This window comes from Balaenoptera ricei, chromosome 3 (assembly GCF_028023285.1).
Source record: "Balaenoptera ricei isolate mBalRic1 chromosome 3, mBalRic1.hap2, whole genome shotgun sequence".
In the NCBI taxonomy this organism is placed as follows: domain Eukaryota; kingdom Metazoa; phylum Chordata; class Mammalia; order Artiodactyla; family Balaenopteridae; genus Balaenoptera; species Balaenoptera ricei.
The window spans coordinates 147,212,634-147,237,318 of NC_082641.1; the positions used below are offsets into that span (position 1 = coordinate 147,212,634).

General features: G+C 43.5%; 1 protein-coding gene across 4 annotated transcripts in view; it reads left to right on the top strand.

The window, feature by feature from the left end:
- Positions 1-24,685, top strand: part of TENM2 (teneurin transmembrane protein 2) — a 998,550-nt gene that overhangs the window by 759,536 nt on the left and 214,329 nt on the right. For 3 of the 4 annotated variants that reach the window (XM_059917647.1, XM_059917648.1, XM_059917649.1), the window contains exons 6-7: positions 6,691-6,813; positions 20,669-20,874. In XM_059917647.1, coding sequence (XP_059773630.1) covers positions 6,691-6,813; positions 20,669-20,874 — 329 coding nt within the window. The remainder of the gene's footprint in view (positions 1-6,690; positions 6,814-20,668; positions 20,875-24,685) is intronic. The other variant, XM_059917650.1, reaches the window with a different exon arrangement.

The following is a 24,685-nucleotide window of genomic DNA, read 5'->3' on the forward strand; positions in this document are numbered from 1 at the left end:
TTGTGGGCGTAACTTCCCTGCAGTGCTTTGAAAATTTATTCCATTCAGTGTATTGCAATACAATGGGGCGAAACTAAAAGAAATCACTTCACCGAGGTGGTTTGGAAGGGATTTTTTTTTAAACTCCTTTAAGATTTAAAAATTTTTAACTCCTTTAAGACTTGAGGCATTTCTGAGAATGTTATCCCTCCTGGTTTTGTTTACATCTCTTCTTTTAGGCAGAAGGGCATTTTGGCACTGACAGCCTTCCTAAAAAGGATAACTAACACATTAATACATTGCAGTGGTCCCCCACCTCTTTAAGGAAGACCCACTGTACTCTACTGCATCCCTGAAGGATGATAAGCAAACTCACCAAGGAAAAAGTCACCAAACATATTGATCGTTAGCCAGCAGGACGGTAAACTGAAGTTGTCCAACAGATTTATTTTCTATTGACAACGGCGATTCCTTGAAGTTAAATAGCAAACTGGTTTTTATATTTATAGAGGACTAATGACTGCTTACACAAGGAGGTGTGTCTGCTCCCGAGTGAGCCTTGACAGTATTTAGTAAGTGGTTCTGTAGCCCACCTGCCTTGTTCAGTCTTGGCAAAGTAGTGGTTCATTTAAAGAACTCCAAGGGCCTGATGGCCTCCAGTGAGGACTCAGAGGGAGTGAGTCACTAGCAGGAGAGCATGCTGATTGACTCTGCAGGTACAGGTGTCTCAGTCTGAATCCCAGATTTCCCACTTCCTGGCTGTGTGATCTTGGGCAAGTCACTTAACCTCCCTAAGCCTCACTTAACCTCATCTAGAAAATGTAGATTCTGTTACCGCCTCACAGGGTGAGAATGAAAATAAATGAGCTTTCATCCTCTTTAGAATCCTCCAGGGTCATCCCATCTCACCCAAATATAAGGCAGACCCCTTCCAAGGGCACTCACTCCCCACCACTGACCCTCCCCCCCAGCACCCCACACTCTCCTTTTCCCCTAACTTCACTCAAACCTGATGTCAGCATGAATTGCTTTCTTACTTCCTTCAAGCCTTGGCTCAGATTTACCTATCACAGACAATCATCTTTAATTGGTCTACAATTAAACCAAAAAAGTTCAATTTCCCATCCCCCATGCCCTGGCATTCCCTAGCCCTATACTCTACTTTTCGCTTATGTGTTTAGTTTCTATTTTCCCCTGAGAGCGAGGAACTTGTCTTGTTAACTGCTTTATTCCTGGTGCCTAGGAATACACACCTAACACACTGTAGGGGCTCAATAAATATCTGCTGAATGATAAATGATGAATAAATGATGCAAATAATGTAATTAGCCCAATACCTGGCACAGTGTCAAAATAAATGTTCATTGTCACCATCATTGAGGAGGCTCCTTTGCAATGTGTTAATTTCCACTACTACTTGCAAAAGCGCCTTTACAGATTGCCTGTGCAAGTTCGAGGTCAGCATTGCTGCATTTGAGCTCGGAGTATTCCACTGCGTTTTTTTTCTGTCATCTGGGCAGGGGCCCTTTCAGAATAGGCTACATTTTCCACGGGAGCCCTGGCATTGTTGACTAAATCGGGTGATGTCAGGGTGGGGAGACCCAGCCTTGACCCTTCCCATCATCCTGCCTTGGTCTCTGAAGGAGCTCTGCCGTCATCTCTAAGGCCCTTGTGAATCTGATCTCAGGCTGAGCCACAAGACCCAGCAAGCTTGACTCCCTCCTCCCCTCCCTAAGCTCTGCTTGGCCTGAAGGCTTCCATTTTCAAAGGGAAAGCCCAAGCTCTTCCTCCAGTTATGTATTGACAAGACTGATCTTTAAAGGTACCCCCGGTTCCTGGGGACCTGCTCGGCAAACGCACAACACCCATGGCCCCCGTGTTTGCCCTCTTTGACAAGCAAGGGCTGAGCAGCTCTCTGGGAAGCGTTGCTGACATATTGATTGGCCCTCTTGTCAACTTGATCCTCTGCCAGCCAGTGAACATGGAAGGTTCTAAGTGGCACCCAGCAGGGCCCACACATACCCTAATTACTATTTCAGACAACCCCCGTTCCTTGCTGCCACTTTTCAAGGCCTACAGTCTCCTTCCTTGTGGTTGCCGGAGAATTCTTTGACCTGCAGCCAACCCCTCTCTCTTCCCTTTGCTTTGGCTCCCCCTGAGTATTTCTATCGGACCCCATCTGGCACAAACACAGGCAACTTCAGTAAGAAAATAGCACCATAACTCCAGGTAGGTCTGTTTATTATTCCTGCTGAAATCTGGGATCTGTGTGGGGTCTGTCCATCCTGTCTTGGTTCATTTTCAATACTTGATGAAAGTTTTCTCCAATTAGCCAGAGGGATACTTTCAGAGTTTGGCTGCCCTATTGTGTTTTTGGTGGCTGATTTCCCAGCTGCCACCTGGATTACACTTCCCCTTGGAACCTTTCCCTGTTTTGTCCCTGCTGACCCATGGAGCCCCCTTGTTGCATCCCAGGATCTCTCTGGAGCAGAGCCTGTCAAACCATGATAAACTGTGCATTTAGGCTGTCAGTGGGGGGGTGAATAACATTAGGGAGAGGGTCTCCCAAACTCATTTCACTTCTGACCCTCAGATGGCCTGAATGGGACCTTTTGGGATGAGCTACTGGAGCATCTGTGGGGCTTGGGGGAGGGGACCACCCCACTGCATCCAGATGTCTTTTGGGAGAAAATGATGAGGCCAGTATTCACCCAAAATCTTGAGGTGAAGAAGCAGTAGCTCTGGCTACTCTGAGGCTTCTCAGCTTTCTAAGTCTGATTCTGAGAGTGGATCAGAGTTGGAGATATTATGACATAATGTTTAAAGAGCTACTTGTTGTCGTCGTTGTTCATAGAGGCTAACGTAGTGGCCCTAAATATGTGCAAACTCTTCCTGGCTGGGCTTTAGAAAGGATCCTGACCCGGTAAGTGAATAACTTTAAGGACTGCACGGACACCCAGTGCATAAAAGTGGAATTTCTCACTTACCATATACTTGAACGTATCAGTCAAGATTGGCTCAGGCATGCTGCTGTAACAAAGAACCCCAAACCCTCCATGGCTTACAACAGTATGAGTTCCTTTCTCCAATCGTTCTGTATTCTATCACCGGTCAGCCGTGGCTCTGGACCATGCTGTCCTCGCTCCAGACCCACGCTGATGATGTGGCAGAAGGAAAAGGTATGCAGCGTTGTGTGGTGAGATTAACAAGGTGAGGAACTATGATGTAACCGCCCCCTCAGGAACGGGGTGCTGACTCTACAAAATTGGCGATTCCTCAACCACAGGGAGATTATCATGCATTGCAAGAAAGAGACCAGGTTTGCCGAGACTCCACTGCAAACCAGAATTTGTAACCAGATCGCTATGAAATATGAAGCAGCCAACTGCCTCCCACTGTAATCCTCCTCGTATTCCAAAAGCCCCCTGTGATGAAACTTTACGGTCACCAGCTTCCTCGTCTGTGAAATGGGCATGATGATGGCACCCACCTCAAATGTAAGCGGCGGGTCTTGAGATAATATCTGTAGAATGTCTACCATGGTGCTGGCCATAGAAGGGGTCCAAGGGCTGGCAGCAGGTATTAATACTCTAATCATCAAAAAGCTTCTCTTTGCAGACCCCTCCATATAGTTGCCAGCACTGTTTCATTCCATCCTTCATACCTTTGTATTATGTGTTTTTTATTTATAAAGAGTATCATGTCCTACAATCCAGCCCCTCACATCTGCCCTCATGTATCATTACTGATTCTAATGAACCCTTATGAAGCACCTTCTATGTTCAAGATACTCTGCTATCAATAAATCTTCAGGGGGTGGCAGTTGCTGAACCTCCCTCTGGCCCTAAGCAGCCGTTATCCTACCTGTAAAGGGAAACCTTTACAAAAGGTAAAGAGAGAGATTGACTGATTTCTCAGCCCCCGCCATCAAGCAAATCAGTAGCAGAATAAGAAACAGAATTCTCACTAGTCAGGAAACTCATTTACTTCACAGCTCCCTTGGGTCTTTATCCTAAGGACACTTTAGTCCATCCCCACAGGCCAGAAAGATATTCTCATTTTCCTGCTCAAGTAAGAGAGAGGGAATAGCTGACCAAGAAAAAAAAAAAGTGCAAACAAAAGCCTATTTCAGACTCCCCGCAACACCCCGCCTACAAAAAAAAAATAAACACCAAGAGGAGGTGGTTCTACCCCGATATAGTTCTCACTTATTTACTTAACGTTCAATTCAACAAAAGAAAGTATGCCCAAACTTGAGTTTCATTTTGCAACTTGAGTTGCATCGCTTCTACTGGGAGGACAGAGCTTCTGCACCGCAGATTTGGCTTTTGTCCTTTTTCCATCTTCATCTCACTTTCTTATTTTTTCTTTCACTTCTGGGAGTTGTCTGGGAAGTTACTTGTATACTCTGAGCTGAACCCTTCTCACCCCATCTGTGGTCTTCTTGTTTTCAGAATACTTTTTTTTTTTTTTTTTTTTTTTAAATAAAGAGATACTGTGGAACCCAAGATAGAAAGCAAGGGGGGGGGCAGGCGTCTTTGCAAACAGAGACCACCGTTTCGTGGACGCCCTCGGTATATCCAGTAAGATTGGGGTATTGCTTGCTCTCTGATCTCCCAAAGCTGATGGTTGCAGTATGTTCTGCACCTTGGAATGACAAGATTGAGTACCAGGAAAGGGGAGCAGTTTTGACAAGAGTTTTCATACTGATGGGGCACTGGGGAGGTGGTCATCTTTGCCTGATGGACCCATCGCTTCCTTTTCTAGATATGAAAAATCAAAGCTTTGTAAGGCCTGGGCCTCAGCTGGGTCTGCAGTATCTATCTGTGTCTCTCTTAAAACACAGAGACCCTCTTTGAAAGAACGGCATCTCCAGTGCAGCAGCAAGCTGGCTCGAGGCAAGCGCCGATAACCCAATAGTATGTTTTTTTTGGAAATCTTTTAAAAATAGCTAATTCCTTGGCTCCCTTCACCTGGTAATTACAAATCAGAAGCTATCGTTATCTTGAAGCTGCCATGATTAGTTCTCATGTCCTGACCTCTGTACAGTGAAAATATGTCATTATTTGAGGCAATCGAATCTGGCCTCTTCAACTAAGTGACCTACATAGAACAGATAAACTGCAGGAGAAAATTAGGTGTTACCCAGACAGAAAGTGTACAGTAAATGTCATTTATTCTTATTAGCATGTATCATCTCGAAGAGTTGCCATAGTGGGCCTTGCACTTCGGAGTAATGTAGAGAAAGAAAACTTGGTTCTGAGGTGGGGATGTGTGTAAGAAAAAAGCAGATGTACACGCAGGGACACCTTGCCATCTTCATCCATGGCCATCAATCTGAGCTGTAAGGTTTGAAGATAGGTTTTTAACCTTAAAAGAATGCAGCCTGACTTTAGGCGGTGGTAAGCAAGCAGAATTAATTGCCGTGTGAACAATTTCCTAAGCATTGTTAATTGCGTTTCCTGTGGTTAATTGTTTCTCCCATCCCCGCCTCATACTAGGAACCTTTCCCTGTCAACAGCCCTTTCCCTCCTGCAGTGCTGGAAATGTAGCAAAGGCATCAACCTGTGTCTGGTTGAAATGCCAGACAGACATGGGGTGGTTATTGCCTGGCTGAGAAATATGCAGGGGAAGGAAGTCCTTATTTTTTCGCAAAGGAAGCGTTTCTTAGATACCGACTTTGAAAGAATGCAGGTGTGTGGAACTTGCCTTTCGTTCCACACAGTGAGAACAACTCACCAAGAGCCATCAGACATAGGGGGATATTGGCTTAGCTCAACTAACCGGGACGTGGGGAGTTGGCACCAACAGAGTTACAAGGACCACCAGAAGGAAGTTTGGTGTCTGGAGGTTGGAGGTTGCATGGGAGTAAAGCGAGAGTTTTGTAGGCGTGCTTGTTTGCTTAGCAAAGAAGAGGCAGTGCTTCGGAACTCTGTGTCTCATCTTGGACTGTGGGGAAGGGTAGAGGTAGGGCAGGTGAGAGGGAGAGAGACAGTGAATTGCCATAGTACTATTTCCAGAAAAGGACTCCATTCCACTGCTACCCCCAAGCTTTTTCCACCATAGGCTGAAAAGATATTCACTTGTCAGGAAGAGGGCTGGAGCAGAAAAATCTTTTTCAAGTTTGAAACAGTCAGGGAGGTGGGCTTTACCGTGGGCCAGTACTACTGCAGATACTGGAGGCTGCATTGGTATTTCAGCACAGGTATAGTCTCGTCTGAACCAGACCAGCAGCCTGGCCCCATTGGGGGAGACTTGATTTGAAGCAGATTTAGATTGTGAGCAGTTTGGGGGAAACTATTCTTTTCAATGCCCCGTGGACCACCAGTCTATAAACAGCTCTGTCCAGAGTGCAGGAAAGGCTGGGAGGGATGGAGAGTGCCCTTTACAGTGATTCCAGAGGGGCATTTTCCCCTTTATGGTGGCGCCATTTGGAAGGTCCCGGCTTTGTTTTCTCCTCCCTCCTCCGCCCACCACCGGGGATGCCCTCCCCCTGAGGCTGTTGTTTCCTTTCCCCTGGGCGAGGAAACCCAACTACCCACATCTACTTGCCTTCTGTATTTAGCTAATCCCTGAGGCCGGGGGCAAGCCAGTGTTGAACTGCAGCTTCCTTCAAAGGCAGTCGCTTGGAAAAGGCACCTGGCCCTCCCCCTTGACATTTGCATTGCTGAATTCTCTATTCATGTTTTCATTACTTTGTCTCTCCTGCAGCCATGCATCTGCTCGGACTCAATTGGCAACTCCAGCCGGCAGATGGACACACCTTTAACAATGGGATAAGGACCGGCTTACCAGGAAACGATGATGTGACAACAGCGCCATCTGGAGGCAAAGGTGAGGTTACAGCCGCAGCTCGCCCTCTTGAGGCCACAGGAAAATTCCGAGCTCCCGCCACCTGGTTCAGGTTTTCTAATCCGAATCTTGGAAGGTATGCAAAAGGGAGAAAAAGGTGGAGGAAAAAGCCCTGCATTTTCTAGGTACCCCCGTTCAGAGCTGTCCGCTGTTCCTGTCTGTGAGCCGTGTCTGGCTGGAGCCGCTCGGAGCTGGCGCGGTGCCTGCTCAGAGCCATGTGCACCCCTACGCTGTCTGCAGCGACCGGCAGGGTCTGGAGCTACTTGAAAGCATCTCAAGGCCTGGGCAGCAGCAGCTGGGGCAGCAGCAGCTGGAGCAGCAGGAGAGAGTCCTGCCTGATGGGGAACGCTGAGGCAGCAGGCGGCACAGGCCAGTAGACTAGAGCCCTCTCCCCAGGGGAGAGACGCAGCTTCCCCAGGGAGGAAGCACCACCTGGCAAGGCATGAAAGAGAAAGACCCGACCCGGAGCTGTTCCGCTTCGGGGGGAGAAGAGAAAGGAGTTTTGACAACTCGGGAACAAAGCTTCCCTTGGCAAAACAGTGAAGGGGACAATAGAAATGTTTACTGAAGCAATCAGGCAACTGTATTTTTGCAGGAAAAAAAAAAAAGGTGCTAACAAGGTGCTAAGAAGGAGGAGAAAAAACAGAACCATGGGGAAGTGGGGACGTGGGGCAATTAAGAGACAACCAACGGCAGCCGATGGCACCATTAGGCAGGCTGGCGTGCAGGGTAGGGGAGGACGCTTGCTTGATTCAGGATGGGAATCACAAACAGCAGAGATTGCACAGAAGCGTTCTCCAGACACAGAATTTTTCACTCTGTCTCTTAGCACACTAGGCAGTTCACCCGACATTTCTTAAAATACCCCACAGGGATATTTCAGCAATGGGAAGGGAAACATTTATTGGGCACCTATTGTGTGCCAGATTTAACGTTGCGTAACTTCAATAACCCTAAAGGGAGAAAAATTACCTTGGAGAAACTGGGGCCCAGGATGTTTTAGAGATTTACCCCAAATCCAACAAGTAGGCAGGTACCAATTTGAACTCAGGTCTGTGCCGTGTGCATCTTTAAGGGAGCTGTTGGGTTTTTCCTAGATCAGGCGTTTTCCACAGAGGATATTCCAGAATCATCTTTCCGTAGAGGTGTACATTCATCAGCCCTGAGATGTTAACGTTGCTTAAATTAGCCTCTCCAGAGCTGTCCTAATGCTTCACGTGTGACTTTTTCGTCTTTTGATCGAGGCTTTAAGAGTCGTTCTCCTCATCTATCCTAATCATAACACTAAATTACCTTTAAGTAAGCATGAAAAAGTTTTATCTGAGGATGAAATTATATGCTTTCCATTATCAAGTGACTAAAACTAGACCTGAAAATGAAAAGTATATTTTACCTTAACTGACCCAGAAGCCAGGAGCCAGATTTGTTTGGCCTCAGATTTGCAGTCTGCTCGTCTCCAGGGCTTGACACCACCTGTAAATGTAACTCCAGTTTCCTTTACTGCAGTGGTTCTCAGCTGGAGGGTTTTTGCCCCCTAGGGGCACATCTGGCAAGGTCTGAAGACTTTTTTGATTGTCACATTTAGAAGAGGTGCAACCAGCATCTAGTAGGTAGGAGCTGAGATACAGTTAAACAGTCTACAATGAACAGGAGAGCCCCCTACGATGAGGAAGTATCCCATCCGAATGGTCCGCGGTGCTGCTCTTTGAGAAGCACTGCTTTTGGGGGTCTCTGTTATGTTTGATCCACAAATGTCCTTTAATCTGCAAATCAGCACTCCATCCTTTGAAAAGAGTGCAGAATACACATTTGAAATGTGAATATGCATTTTTTTTGCACAGGGATGTATTTTATATCCATATACATACTGAGATTTTATACAAACACTTTTTTTTTAATTAAAAAATTTTTTTTATTTTTTGGACACTCCTCGCAGCTTGTGGGATCTTAGCTCCCCGACCAGGGATTGAACCCGGGCCCTCGGCAGTGAGCGAGCAGAGTCCTAACCACTGGACCGCCAGGGAATTCGCACAAACACTTTTTAAATAGCGTTCTTCACAAAAGGGAATCACTGATAGGCATTAACTTCTATAAGTGAGGGTCGGCCTCTCCTCCCATTTGTGACTAAGCTTCATTTCCAACCCCACTGGAGCCTCCCACACCAGCAGGACAGAAGATTCCCGGAAAAGAACAGGTCCTAACTAAGAGTATGATGTCTCTAAATGAACAAAGAAACATTTTCCATGGTGTCTTTGGAAAGGCCAGAACTTTTCCACTCAGAGGCCACCTGCTTTTGAAAATGCTGTGTGAGTTGTATAACATCACACACAGCAGAATATTTTCCAAATGAGTTCTGAGCCAGAAAAGAGGTTACCAAGTCATTGTGCAGTGAATTTTGTCAAGAGGACTTTTATGATAACGTCTGAGCATTTGAAATTGCTTAAAGTTGAAGTAAAACTCAGAGCATCTTCTTTCTGAACACCAAAACAGTACTCTTCCTGTGACCGAAGAGATCAGATCTCTTCTTAAGTTGTTGTGAAGTTTGGTTTTAAAAATGACTAGAAAGCTTTGTGTTTTCACACACCCGCCTCTTTTTTTTTTTTTTTTTAACATCTTTATTGGAGTATAATTGCTTTACAGTGGTGTGTGTTATACCCACCTAACTCTTTTTTTTTTTTTTTTTTTAATTTTATAGCTACTTTATTTATTTATTTATTTTTGGCTGTGTTGGGTCTTCAGTTCGTGCGAGGGCTTTCTCTAGTTGCGGCAAGCGGGGGCCACTCTTCATCGCGGTGCGCGGGCCTTTCACTATCGCGGCCCCTCCCGTTGCGGGGCACAGGCTCCAGATGCGCAGGCTCAGTAGTTGTGGCTCACGGGCCCAGCCGCTCCGCGGCATGTGGGATCCTCCCAGACCAGGGCTCGAACCCGCGTCCCCTGCATTAGCAGGCAGATTCTCAACCACTGCGCCACCAGGGAAGCCCCTAACTCTTTTTAAAGGCAGTGATCCTACGTTTGAATTTCTTTACCCAGTGACCTACCTCCTCTGCACAATCCGAATCTATACATTTAGATAACCTGGATCAATTCCAATCGACTACTTTTCCAGTGTTTCAAAGAGACAATCAAGATATATTGGCAATAAATTAATTAAATACCACCCTCTCCATTTTTTTTGTGTGTGTGTGCTATACGATAATCCTTCACTCCGATAATGTTTTAATCAAGATACACCACACATTGCCAGGGAGGTTAATCTTATTAAGCAATTACTAGGTAAGTATCCAGCAGAAGCAAATTAAAATGTAAGCAAAACACAGGCATGTGAGCCCCATCTAAGATGGCACATCGATAGAGATTTCATTACCTGGTCTTTAGGAGTGTTTACACTGCTCAGATTTGGAAAGGAGTCTAATAGGGCAGCCTACACAACCTGATATGTTAGTAGAAACAAAGCACTTGATTCATTGGTCGGGAGAATATATGTTCTTTGGGCTTTGTCTTCCCTTTTCCATTTGTTGTTGTTCATGGTTTATTTCTTCTCCATTCTCTCTTTCAATTAAAACTTTAACGTGGTTGATTTGGTCGTTGGATTTCACAGCAAAGGAAGGGGAGCCCACACACTGCCAGAATCACTCACCATCTCGAGTGTATTTCTATGTTAAAAGGAACGAACTCATACGTCTTCATTACAAGAGCACGGAGCACTTTTTCTATAGATCTGGGATTAGATAAGCCTTGAGAACGAAGATTCAATACAGTGTTCTGACCTGGTCAGATAGCATAAGGGAATCCAGTTTGATTGGCTAGGTCCAGAGGCAAAATATACGAGAACTTTTAAAGGGCACATCATATGTAGCCAATTTGTGCACTGATCTTAAGAAAGAATAAGCTCCCAAGTCGAATTTCATGGGTCACTCTCAAAACCTACACTCATTTTACATTCAAGGTGTCCTCTATATCTGGGGTCAGCAGACTGCATCTCATGGACCAAATCTGGCCAGCCACCTGTTTTTGCAAATAAAGATTTATTGGAACACAGCCACGTTCATTCATTGTCCCTGGCTGCTTCTGCACTCTGGCAGTGGAGTTGAGTAAGTGCAGCTGAGCCTAGATGGCCCCCAAAGCCTGAAATATTTACTGTCTGGCCCTTTACAGGAAAAGTTGGCTGACTAGTCTTGATCATGTACAAACCCATTTCTACTTTCCTTGGACTTGTCTGTAACTACAAGTTGTAGGAGACTAGGGAGAAAGACAAAACTCCAGTATATCAGTTTTTCCTTCTTGACATAGTGTTGGGTATAATATATTCTCGGATAACTTTGCATTGACAGGTGCTCTATACTACAGAGCTCTGGGGTTGGCCTGACTGGATGCAAACACCAGCTCCATCACTAAGGAGCTGTGTGGATGTAAACAGGTCATTTGCCCTTCCTTGGCCTCTGAGCCATCATCTGTAAAATGGTACCCCCTCATAAGCTTGCTGCCCCCCATAATGAGATGTCACTTATAGAAAATGGTGTGTGATATCAGATACTTAATAAGAGATCCATGAATATTTGTTGTTTTTCCTGACATCATCACAACGTCTCTCGGTCGGTCCATTTAACAAGCCTCCACAGGCTGCCACTTCTTATGAGGCGCTGTATTTTCCAAAGACGAAGGCTGCCTTCGGAATGCGAAGGTAGACAATCCTACCACTTCATCTTTTTCCTTTACCTTCTAAGAATTGGGACAAACCCTGATGAAGACTTCTTCTCAACCATGTGCTCGATGAGGTCAGTAGGAAGCAGGACTTCCCGTTCCAAAGGGCCAATGTGCAAAAATGAGCTGGCCAGCTCCTTGCAGCATTATTTGTCTCACTGCAGCTTGAGTTCCATCACTGCCAGCATGTCTGTTTTAAGCCCCACCATTCTCGGTTTATAACTCAGCTGTAAACATTTATTTGTGCCTGGAGCACATTTCTTTCCTACCCTTTGAAAAAAAAAATCAGAATTTCCAGATGGTATGCAAGTTGGAAAAAAATGGCAAAGACTGTTATTCTGTTTAGAAACATGTTTTTCTACACTTGCCCTTTCAGCAAAAACTTCATAATGATTTTTACTAGTTGGCTTAATGTATGGTACTAGGAGCCAGATTAGCAGGGAGGTTGGTAATTCTTCCTCTGGCTCTCATCAGCCTCTCAATGAACACAGCCCAGGGTTCCAAAATGATCACTTCCCTACATGGGGCTTTTTCAAAGTCGGTGAAGTTCCCAGAAGGACAGGGGGTCATTATGTTCGAGCCAGCCATTGCGATACTGCACATCTACTGGCAGATACACCAACAACCTACATACCAATGCAACAACTCCCCTCATTTCAGAGGCCATGCTATTCTACATGGCCATTACAGATGGGTACCACTTAGTGCATCACATTGGTGGATTTCAGCTTCTGGTTGCCCCCCACAAGCCGTTCCCAGTTGCATACTTTCTGTTGTACATGGCATCCTCGTGGCTTGACATAGGTATTAATAATGAGATCCAGTTTCCCTTCCTGCCACACTTGCCCTTACTTTCATTGGCATGCTTCTCTTTCAGATAGACCTGCACACCCAGAGCTTGATCTCTGCTATCTGCTTGGCTACGCCTCTCTTTGTCTCTCTTGTACTTAGCCCAGGGTCTGAAATGCAGTCAGCCTAGTGGTTACGTATGTGGGTTTCAGAAACGGTCAGACAGAGCTTTTGATCCCAGCTCTGCCCCTTAAGACCTGTGTGATCCTAAGCGAGTCACTTTACTCCTGTGGTCCTCTTGTCTGAAAAACAGGAAAAAAATCATAAAGGAATCAGGAGATTACATGGCAAGTTGTAACCATTCAATAAACTTTTTAGCTGCTCTAAATAATACTAATAAACTGAACTACTTATTAATACAGAAGCATGTTCACCTGAACAGTCAGATGTATAAATATCTATTAACACCCCGAGTGGCAGAGATTTGGCCATTTTTGTCTACGATGACAAATTGAGGTTTCAAAAGAAAGAAAGGCCATGTGTAGTTCTGAGTGCTGAAGGATTTTATAAAAATCATTATTGCTGTGTGATGTTGTGCGTACTGTAACAGCCACAGTGGACGCTCAGGATGGAAGTCTATTCCTGAAGAATAGCCAGCCAACAGCCGGGTGAAGGCTCCTGGGCTGCTGCTGACTCAGACGAGCTAGGGAATCTAATGTCCTTAGGAGAATCTTTTCGCCTATCTTTTGGTTAAACAGAATTCACAGATGGTTGTCCTGATTCCCAAATAAATGGAAACGAGGTGTAATGACTGAAGCACTATTCTGAATTCAACTTTATTTGCAATAGATAAAAATATGTGAGGCAGAATAATCTGCAAGGCAGATTTATGCCAGGGTGCCTCCAGAGTTCAGTTTAAGTTTAGGAAGTATTAACATGAGGCTTCATTTCCCTGCTATGACTGTGAGTCCATTCCCTTTATCACTTGTTTGGGGAATAGTCTTGCTGTTTCCATAAATGAATTATGGCAACATTTTCTGAAATGATTAGCTTCTAATGTGGCTATGGAAGGCTGTTGTTTTGCTCCACATCAGTCTTATTTAACTGGTTGGAATTTTAGGTACATGTGTCTGAAATAGGCAATCGCTTCACATTTCCATGAGTAATCTTCCGTGGAGTTATAGACGTGGACTATCCTGTGAAATTGATCATTAGAGTGTTGCCTCTAAAATCCCAGAAATCTCATCTTTAAGCTGGAGATGAACCAGCAAGAACCAATGTGTCTTAAGCATCTGCTTCTTAGGGCAAAATGATCACCATCTCCACTTTTCACTGTGCAGCTCGTAGATAGAAAGAAAAGTTGGACATGGAAGCCACGGCTCTGGGAGATGGAGGCTGGACTCCATCCTGTTTACCAGGACACCACGCTTGGTCATTGCCTAGAACCCAAGGGTGGTGGCCGGACTCGCACAGAATGATTACAGAATGGTGTTAAATTCCTCTGTTCTTGATGCTGTCAATTCAAACCCAAGGGTCCATGGGACCCTGACTTCAGGCTGCCTAGATAATGGATAATGGGAATATGACAGACACCCCAAATTTGATGTTGACCAGAGATTACCTAGCACTACAGTTGATGCTTGATAAATAGTCGTTGCATGAAAATATGAGTGAATGACCCACCCAGCATTGCTTGGCACATTCATGAATCATTGTGAAATAAATACATGGCTGCTTTTCAGTTGCCCACCTGAGAAGCAGCTAGAGCCCACATTAACAGCTGCACTTTGGGTGTTAAACTGGACTTTGCTTTCTCTGGCCGTAGCACTTTAATTCATGCAGTAGGTTCCCCCCCCCCCCCAGGTCTGCAGATGTATTGACCACTCATTGTATATTGATTTCAGCTGCTCTGGAAGATGTCTGTTTCATTACAGCCCACTCCAGCCCTGGGCCCTCTTGTAGTTAATAGTGCACTAGGCAGCTGATATCATAAACTATCAATAAATCATCACATATGTATCCTCCAAATCTGGGATAGTTACAGGTGTTGTGCAGGCAGCACAACAACTGGATAGAAAGATGTAAAAGTGCCTAAAAGTCGCGTCCTATGTTACTCTGGTTAATCCTCAGAAGCAACCCCATTATACAGAGGAGTAGACAAACTCGGAGAAGGGGAGGGATCAGCCCGAAGGCACATGGCTAGTAGTTGTCAGAGCTGGGATTCAAACCCAGGGCTGACCAGCTCCACATGCAACATTGCCTCCTGAGAACTCAGAACTTCTCAATATGAGGACACCCATCTTGGAGGTAAAGGTAGAAACCATAATTACTTTGTTTCCTTGTTGAGTGTCTCTCGATGGCATCCTTTTAGGGGTTAACCATGTTTGTGGTCCTGGAAGAGCTGGCATGGCTCCGGCAGCCCAGGTTCTGATCCTTGTTTGTGGGACTGGGAGCCTGGTCCGGGCTGCTGGCCTCTTTGACCTTGGAGGGCGGCACAGACCTCCTGGACATCCGCCCAGGGATTTGACCTCCAGGGACAGAGTCATGGAGATGGTTCCCCACGCTGGCTGTAGCAATTTACAAAAGCCACCTTTCCTTTTAATCTCTGGGGAGGCAGTATTGGCCTAACTTTTCTCTTCCTTTTATTATTTTTAAAGTTACAGAAGTTATGCCCACTTATTTTGAAGGTTCTTTTTTAAGTATGTAGAAAACGTCTTTTTTCCTTTGGCTATAAAGACTATTAGTGTAACAACTGGCAAATTTGAATAAGATCTATAAATTAGATATATTTGGTTGTATCGATGTTAATTTTCTGTTTGTGATAGCTGTACTGTGGTTCTGAAAAAGAATGGCCTTGTTTTTAGGAGAAACACTTGGAAACATTTAGAGGTAAGGGAGCCACCTGTTTATAACTTAACTGTCAATGTTTCAGAAAAAATATATATTTATATACAGAGAGAGAGCACAAACGTATGTAACATTTATGGAATCTGGGTGAAGGATATGCAGGAATCTTTGTACCATTGTTTGAAATTTTTCCATAAATCTGAAATTATTTCACAATGAAAATTTTATATATATTAAAGGTATTTATATGCAGATGTATATATATATATATATATATATATATATATATATATATATATATATATATGGAAAAAGTGAAAACTCTTTGCAAAGGAATAATTCAGTTTCATATGTGGAAAGTTTAGTTTGAAAGCAATCACTGGTTTGTTAAAAGGGATGTTGCCTTCACTTTCTGATAACCCCTCCCCCTGCAGACACCACACAGGCATCTTTGTAGCACAAACCCAGAGATGGCCCTCCTGGCTCGCTCTGTAGACCACAGTAGGCTAAGGTGGAATGCCCCTTAAGATACCTTTGGGTCCAAACCACTCTTATGGCAATAAGGACAATGAGACCTGGAGAGCTGAACTGCCTAAAACTAGCCAGCTGCTTAGTAACAAGGATGGGAGTTCAACAGAATAGTTCATTTACATCCCTGTTCCTTCCACAAATGGTTCAGCATCGTAAAGCATCAGGATTAGGACCCTTACATTTTGGTTGTTAATCCAGTGACCTATACACTAGACTCCAGCTGCCTTGGCTCATTTTTTTTGTTTATAAGACTTTATACAAAAGATAAATTAAGAGTTGACGCATGATTTTTCAGAAGGATTCATAAGGAAGTTTTCTTCAGATAGTAAATTTCCCCATGGAGCTTTCGAAAGAGAATTTAATTTTTTTTTTAAAGCCAGTTTCCGTGCAACTTTTCAAAGTAAATCTTTCTTAAGGCTCTCATTTCACCCAGTAGTCACAGGGGTTTTGTTAAAATACCCCATCAGATGGGCAGATAAAACTTGATTCAGTCCAATAAGAATTTATAGATGGGTTGCCAGGTGCAAACCACAGAGAACCCAAAGATGAAGTTGTAGCCCTGCCTGACCTCAGGGAGCACAGAGTCTAATAAGAGACACTTAGAAAGGCCAGTAAAATCAACATAGTACCCAACAGCAGTGCTGCAGTAGAGTTAAGTGTAAATGCTATGAAAACGCAGAGAAAGAACCTACTTATCTGGCAGGAGGCAGGGTATAAAGGATAAAAGAGCTTCAGTGTGAAGGTATAGCTGACTGGATCTTAATTTCAGTGTTACTAAATAAAGCAGGATTTTCAATAAACTAAGCTAATCAATAAAATAACCAAACTGGCTTCTAGAAAGTCCCACCAAAAATCAGTAATGGAAACAGAGCCTGACTCCCAATTTTAAACTTGTTCCCATAGTTAAGTCTATTCCAGAGGAGTTAGACTCTCCCCTCTCTCTTGATAGATACATACATACATATATGTACACATATATGCACATATACATATATGTAAATATATACATGCATATTACATATACACACAATGTCTTTTTTGAAACTCCTTTACTCTGAAAAGAAAGCCATGGAATATTACTCAGCCATAAAAAGAAACGAAATTGAGTTATTTGTAGTGAGGTGGATGGACCTATAGACTGTCATACAGGGTGAAGTAAGTCAGAAAGAGAAAAACAAATACCATATGCTAACACATATATATGGAATCTAAAAAAAAAAAATGGTTCTGAAGAACCTAGGGACAGGACAGAAATAAAGATGCAGATGTAGAGAATGGACTTGAGTACACGGGGAGTGGGAAGGGTAAGCTGGGACGAAGTGAGAGAATGGCATGGACATATATACACTACCAAATGTAAAATAGACAGCTAGTGGGAAGCAGTCGCATAGCACCGGGAGATCAGCTCGGTGCTCCTTGACCACCTAGAGTGGTGGGATAGGGAGGGTGGGAGGGAGACACAAGAGGGAGGGGATGTGGGGATATATGTATACGTATAGCTGATTCACTTTGTTATACAGCAGAAACTAACACACCATTGTAAACCAATTATACTCCAATAAAGACATTAAAAAAAAAAAGGAAAGCCACACACTTTCCCTTATCATTTTTCATTCTTTTATTTAATTCAATGTAACTAGCATTTATTTTGCTATTATTATGAGCTAGGGACCTTCTTTGTGTACTTCCATTTGTTACTCTCAGCCTATGAGATAGTTATTATTATTGTTCCCATTTTAACAAAAAGAGAATGAAGACCCAGAGAGGTTAAGCAAATTGCTGGCGGTCACACAGCAAGGAAGAACCAGAGCCAGGATTTGAACCCAGTTGTCTGGCTACAAAACCTATACTTGAGCACCCAGGTGCACTGCCTCCCTTGGTGGATGGAACATGAGGAGGGGGGCATCTGAAACCCTGGTGGGGGAGTGTGACTACTGAGGAGGCAGCCTGTACTCATTGGTGGGAGCAGCTCATTTACTGACGTCAGTGTCCTGAAGTTGGGGTCTACTGAAAGAAGGGGGACCCCACTACTATAAGAACCAAACCCGGACTTCCCTGGTGGTGCAGTAGGTAAGAATCTGCCTGCCAATGCAGGGGACATGGGTTTGAGCCCTGGTCCAGGAAGATCCCACGTGCCATGGAGCAACTAAGCCCATGAGCCACAACTACTGAGCCTGCACGCCTAGAGCCCGCGAGCCACAACTACTGATGCCCGAGCGCTTAGAGCCCGTGCTCCGCAACAAGAGAAGCCCACGCAATAAGAAGCCCGCGCACCGCAACGAAGAGTAGCCCCCGCTCACCACAACTAGAGAAAGCCCATGCGCAGCAACAAAGACCCAACGCAGCTAAAAATAAATAAATTTATTAAAAAAAAAAAAAAAAGAACCAAACCCCTGAGGCTCCTTGTTGGAATTTCTCCAGCGCAGCCGCTCTTTGGAAGCCTTTTCGCCACCTCTGGCGTCCTCATTTGGTTTGACATTATCAAAATCCGTTTAAGTTTCAACAGCAGATTAGCGGGCTCGTGGGTGCCGATTCCCTGCTTCTTTTTCATAGCCTGTCATTAACCCAGCAACCCCTGAAAGCCCAACAGACATGAAGGAAAGCTCATTTTATTAAGTTTAAAGATGAGTGATTTCTTTAGAATTCTTTTTTATTTTCAGTGCATTTCTTTAACTTGTTGCTACACTGTGATTGCTGGGGTTACCTTTGGTCTCTATTAGAGACTCCTAAACTATTCTTCCCCAGGGCTGGTTTTTTTTTTTCCCACAGCTCTTCCTTACTGCATCCTTTTTATTGTATCCTTTCCTCCAAAAAGCCTTAATTTGGCGGGGAGAGGAGCCCGTCCAAAGCAGCATTTTTAAATAACAAATTCGTTTTTAATTTATAATAATCAGAGCTTCTGATCAACTGGTGATAACAAGTGGTTCCCCCTGGATATGTCATTATGTCAGCAAAATAAACAATATGCTTTTTAGGCTTAGAGCCTTACCGATAATAATAAATCATGATAGCTAGTTTTTATTTAGTGCTTACTTTGTGCCAAAAATTAGTCGAAGAGCTTTGCATGGATTCACGCATTAAATCCTCTTAACAATGCTATGAAATAAATAATAATAGTGTCCCAATTACACAAGGGAGGGAACTGAGGCACAGAGAATGGATACACTTTACCAAGTATCAAAGCTGGGATTTGAACCAAGGCAGTCTCAGCCAAGAGTCTCTGCTCTTACATGCTATGCAGTATTCCTTCCGTACAGGAAAGTATTTCATATCTGATAGGCAACAAAAAAATGTTTGAGGAGCAAACCATCCAGTCTCCATCTAAAGAGCTGACCCACGAAGGATTACTAGTTTCTTTTCTTCCTAACAATGTCTTGTGATGGAAGCTTCCAAACTTCCTGTAGGAGCCTGTTCCCTATTCTAGAGGTCAAGGGTTTCTTCTTTTAAGGTCCAAAGCAGCGTGTCTTCTACTTTATTTTAAGCCCCTCTTTACTTTCTATTTGATCCACTATTGAACTAAATACGGGGAAAAAAAATAACTTTACACCCTGAAGTCACTCTGTGGTTTTTCTTTTATAATTTAGATATGGAAAACCTTTAGGGATCCAAGAATGTCACCTCTCCATTTTCCAGAATGAGAAACTGGCACCAAGGTCATTTACGAGTATTGTCTTGATGCAGTGGCCAGATGGTAACAGGGCCAGGTCAGCTAAGTCAGAATGCCTCACTAACATTTCATGCCAGTCTTCTGCAACATTATGATCTCTCTTGACCATCCAAACCTTATGCAATGGATTGTGGCCAAATACAGATGAATATATTCAGAAGAGTCCGTCCATTACAGAATGCCGGAGGGAGCTTGCTTCCCATCCTTTGCCCACGAGACTGAAGAAGTTTTAGATCCACAAGGCCACCAAAGTGATCAGTCAAAAAGTGAAAAGCCCCTCAAAACCAAAATGTCTTCAATTCTTTCTGTATTTGGTTTCAACTGGTTTAGAAGTTCTCAAGACGATAGGAGATTGTGGTTTTCCTTTCAAGTTCAGAATCCGTTTGAAGGAATCACAAATGGCCTATGTGAAACTAGCTTCCATCAAGGTTTTGTTCCCATTTTAGAGATGATGATAATGAGGCTCTGAGAGATCAGTTAACTTTTCTTGGGCAACTACTAGTAACTCCCAGCTTTTTCTTAATTCTGTATTCATAAAACCACCCTCCGAAGTGTAGGAGACCCCGGCTAGTTCGTTGTTATGAAGAAACCCTCTTTTAAAATAGGAATTTCTGGAACTCCTATTATTAAAGTTCTGAAGGTTGCTGAGTATGGGCAACCAGTGGTTTCTATATAAGTGATTTCAAATAATGCAACAGAGATGCATCAGTGTCACGGTGAGAGGGGTGTGGTTTCCACACGGTTCTTCAGTCCCTCCTCTTGAGCGAGGAAGGGGTGACAGCCAATGTTGGGTCAGCCTTAGAGCAAGTCAACATTTTCTGTTGAGTTATTTTATTTATTTTGGACTGATGTTTGTTCACTGCTGGCTCTTTTTTATTAATTTATGAGAATGTCAGAGTATATTGGACTTGTTTGTGGCACGAAAGAATAATTAACAGCTGCAAGAATTAAATCTGGTGCCAAATTAATATCACTTTCCCCTTCCCTACTGATCATTTTACATCCCAGTCACATTTGGAGTTTACATGTACTTATCAAACTCCAGCTCTTATGATAGTTGATCAATAAAGAGTAATCTCAGAAGTTTAGCAAGCACTGTGCCGATATTTCAGATGCCCTGGGGTATGAGTTTCTAGGATTATTATTTAAAACCTAGATATTTTAAGTTGTGACCTAAAGAGAAATTTGCCATGGGTTTCACCTTCATATTTTTTTTAAATACTGGCACATAATCAAACAGAAATGTAGAGCCAACTAATGTGTACACATGTCACGGACTTGATGTCAATTCCTATTTTCCAGTGCCCTGGTCCTTGAAGAACAGCAGCATAGACAGTGGCGAAGCCGAAGTTGGTCGGCGGGTGACCCAAGAAGTCCCACCTGGCATGTTTTGGAGATCACAGATTCACATCAGTCAACCCCAGTTCTTAAAGTTCAATATCTCCCTCGGGAAGGACGCTCTCTTCGGTGTTTACATAAGAAGAGGACTTCCACCATCTCATGCCCAGGTAGGAACATGCTTGATATAGCCATGAGTTTAAAAAAAAAAAAAAAAAAAACACTTCACACCTGCTAAGATGGCTATAACTAAAGGATGGAGAATGACAATTGGAACCCTCCTACATGGTTTGTGGGAATGTAAAACGGAGGGCCACTGTGGAAAAGAATTCAATAGTTCTTCCAAAAGTTAAACAAAGCATTACAGTATGATCCAGCAGTTCCACTACTAGGTGTATTCCTACAGAGAATTGAGAACTTTATTTCTCATTTAAAAATGTGCACAAATGTTCATAGCAGTGTTTATTCATTAATAGCCCCAAAGTGGAAACAACCCAAATGTCCATCAACTAGTGAATGGAGAAACAAAATGTGATCTATCCCTACCATGGGATATTATTCCAACATAAAAGGGAATGAAATATTTTTTTTAAAAAAAGGGAATGAAATATTGTTACATGCTACAACATGGATGAATCTTGAAAATGTTATGCTAAATGAAAGAAGCCAGATACAAAAGGCTACATATCGTATGATTCCATTTATATTGTCTGGAATAGGCAAATCCTTAGAGACAAAAAGGAGATTAGTGATTTGCCAGGGGAGAGGGAGGAAAGAATTGGGACTGACTGCTAATACCTTTGGGGTTTCTTTTCGGGGTGATGTAAATGCTCTGAAATTAGATAGCGGTGATGGTTGCACAACATAGTGAATATACTAAAAACTACCAAATTGTAAAATGGTGAAATTTATGTTATGGGAACTATTTCTCAGAAAAAGAAAATGGTTACCTCCCCACCTGATGAAGTCACCTTTGCCAGACCTTTGCTAATCCTTGGGTACTTTTTGTTCAAGGATTCTAGTTATTTGTTAGAACATCACTAGGAGACATCCCACTGTGTTTGAAAAGAGTGATGTAACATTAACCAGAATTCAGCAACCATTTCTCTGTGTCTTCCCTGTTCTTCCCTGTACTAAGTGCCTTGGGAAGTGCTTGACACTGCAAAAGTGAGATTATTCCCAGCGTTGGGAATGAAAAGATTAGATTATATTATGGATTTCATTGTTTTTCTTCTCATCCCTCCTTTAATTTTTCCTGGTAGAGATTTTCTTATACATCCCACTTGGGACAAATTAACCCTCATCTAGTTTGGTTTTCTTTTCCAATAAGAATTGTATATCCCAAGGAAAACCAAGTAGTGTCTTCCCGCCTCATTTGCTTTCAAATCCAGCAAGTATATAAAGAAGTACATTAGGAAAATACACCAGTGGAGGGAAAAACACCCTTAACCACCCATTATATCCAGTCAAAGCTGACTTTTTTAAACATGTGTTGGAAAGGTGTTCATCCAGAAAATTCAATTGGAAGAATTTAAAGCTTTAAATCCATTGGCAAATGCAAAGCAGTCAGGCCACCATTTCTTTGTCTTTAGCTCACAGCAGACATTGCTAATCGATGACTGCACTTTTTCCTCACTAAACTCGGTGCACAGGTACCTCCAAGAGAACCCTAAAGGCAGCCGCCGCCAGTTGACTGGGGTTGGCTCTCAAGACGAAATTTATTTGCAGTCCCATCTTTACAGCCTGAAATGATCGATATAAGGGAGTAAAAGGACTAGTTCTTTTTTGAGCAGGGAGAGCTATGTAGGTTTATATTAGCATACACAGCCCATGCTATAGGGATCAATGTGTAAAGTGGTAATCAATAAGTCCTCCATCCATCCATCCAGAAAAATATTTATTGGTCTAAGCACTGATTATCTAGAGATGAGTTAACATAGCCCATTAGCAAGCAGAACTCCTGTTGCAAAAATCACATCTGTCCTTTAAAGAGATTCTCATCAAGAGAAAGAGAAGGATTCAGCTAAGAGGAGTCGCTGAGGCATTTCTGTAACTCTGGCCAGGTGCAAGGTGCTGGTCTGGGAAGTTATGCAAATTGTTAGGGGGTCTCCCTGACCTTCAGGCTCCGCTGTTTCTACTGTAGCATAATGAAAGATTGACAGCAGTGAAATCTGCTTGTTGGCATTATTTGAGTAAGTAGGAACGTGCCTCTGGGCACAGCTGAGCATAACTTCCCCATCAGCCCCTTGGATGCCAGGAGCTTTGCTGGGGAAAAAACCGCTCCCTCTTGACATTGTTCTGAAGCACTGCTATCCCCCTTCGCTTGCATGCTCTGAGCAGCCGGAATCATGGAAGGGCCAGCGATCATGGCAAGTCAAGTAGGTAACTCTCTGAAACTGAGTGATAGTGTACAGCAGGCGGAAACGTACTCTACCCAGGTTGCCCGCTGTTCTGACATTCAGGACTCAAGCCCTCGATGACAATGTCTCTCCTTCTTTTGTGACTACACCACACCGTCCGTCTCCTGCTAAGCTGGTGATTGTTCTAGTGATCGTCCTCTCAAAATAGCTCCACTCCAGGGACAGCCCCTTCCCATTTCATGGGAAGGGAAATGAATAGGTGTGCACAGAGGGTTGCCGTCCCGCTCCCAGTTTGGGAGTTTAGCGTGCGTCGGAGGGTCAGGTAAGCGAGACAAGGTGCAGATGCTTAGAATGCACAAGACAGGTGCAATACAGGGGCGCTTCTTAAAAAAAGAAAGAGAGGAGATAAACGACTCCCCATGCATTCTCACGATCATTCGCCATCATTACGTGCATTCATGTCCATTTGATGAGCTACGTTTCCTGAAGGACATGGAGCTTAGCCCCTCGCAGTGATAGGTGACTAACTCACGTCTCAAACCATTATAGAATTTCTCATTTCTACTGGCATATCCTATCAAGGAACATAAGTTCTATGGGGATTGGCAGGCTAGCCAAGGTGACTCATTTGAGCTGAAAAGAGAGAAAGAGGAAGAAGTGGGGAGGGGGAGGAATATGAAATTCTCTTGGCTACATTGCATGAATGGCTATGCTTAAATTTTATTCAGTATCATGCTCTGACCAAGTGCCTACAAGGTTTAGTATCCTTGTCCAAGGCTATTAAATACAGGGGAGAATCCTTTCTTACCTGTTTAAATTTCCCAAAGAATCAGAGTCTGTCCCAGTTGACTTTTTGAACGTAGCTTTCTACAGCGATACAGTACAGAGGTAGCGTGGCATAGGGGAGAAAGTCCTGGAGTTAGAAAACTGAGGATGGAGTCCCTGCTACGTGCTAACCAGGTGCCCTCGGACATGTGCCTTAACCTCTCTTAGCCTCAGTTTCCTTGTCTACCTGTGTTCCCTGCCTCACAGTGTTGCTATCATTACACTACCCCTACCACAACAAAGGGAGGATGGGAAAACACTCTGCAAACGGAAGCACAATATAAAGATACGGTACGCTAGTGTTTCATTGTACTTAGAAATCCTGCGTGGCCCTAGTCAATGCTGTCTGTCGATAAGCAATTATGTACATATAGGTTTTTAAAATAAAATTAATTTTCTCATTTTTTTCTTCTTATCAAAGGACAAATTGTTTTCATCACAGAAAAACTTTAAAAGCGCAGAAAAACAAAAGGAAGTAAAAACACCCATAATTGGAAGCAGTCCCCTTTTGCTAAATATTTATATAGTGTTTTTGGTATAGTAAAAGATATCGGTGGCAGTTTAAAAACAAAAAACAAAAAAACTCAGCGTCTCAGTGGCTTAAAGCAACAGAGGCTATTTCTTGTTTATATCAGTGGTTCTCAACACAGGGCAATTCTGCCCCCACCCCAGAGGCATTCTGCAGTGTCTGGAAATATTTTTGGTTGTCACCCTGGGGAGAGGTTGCTCCTGGCAGGCAGTGGCAGGTGGGTTGCTGCCAAACACGTGCAGGAGAACTCTCCACAACAAGGAGTTG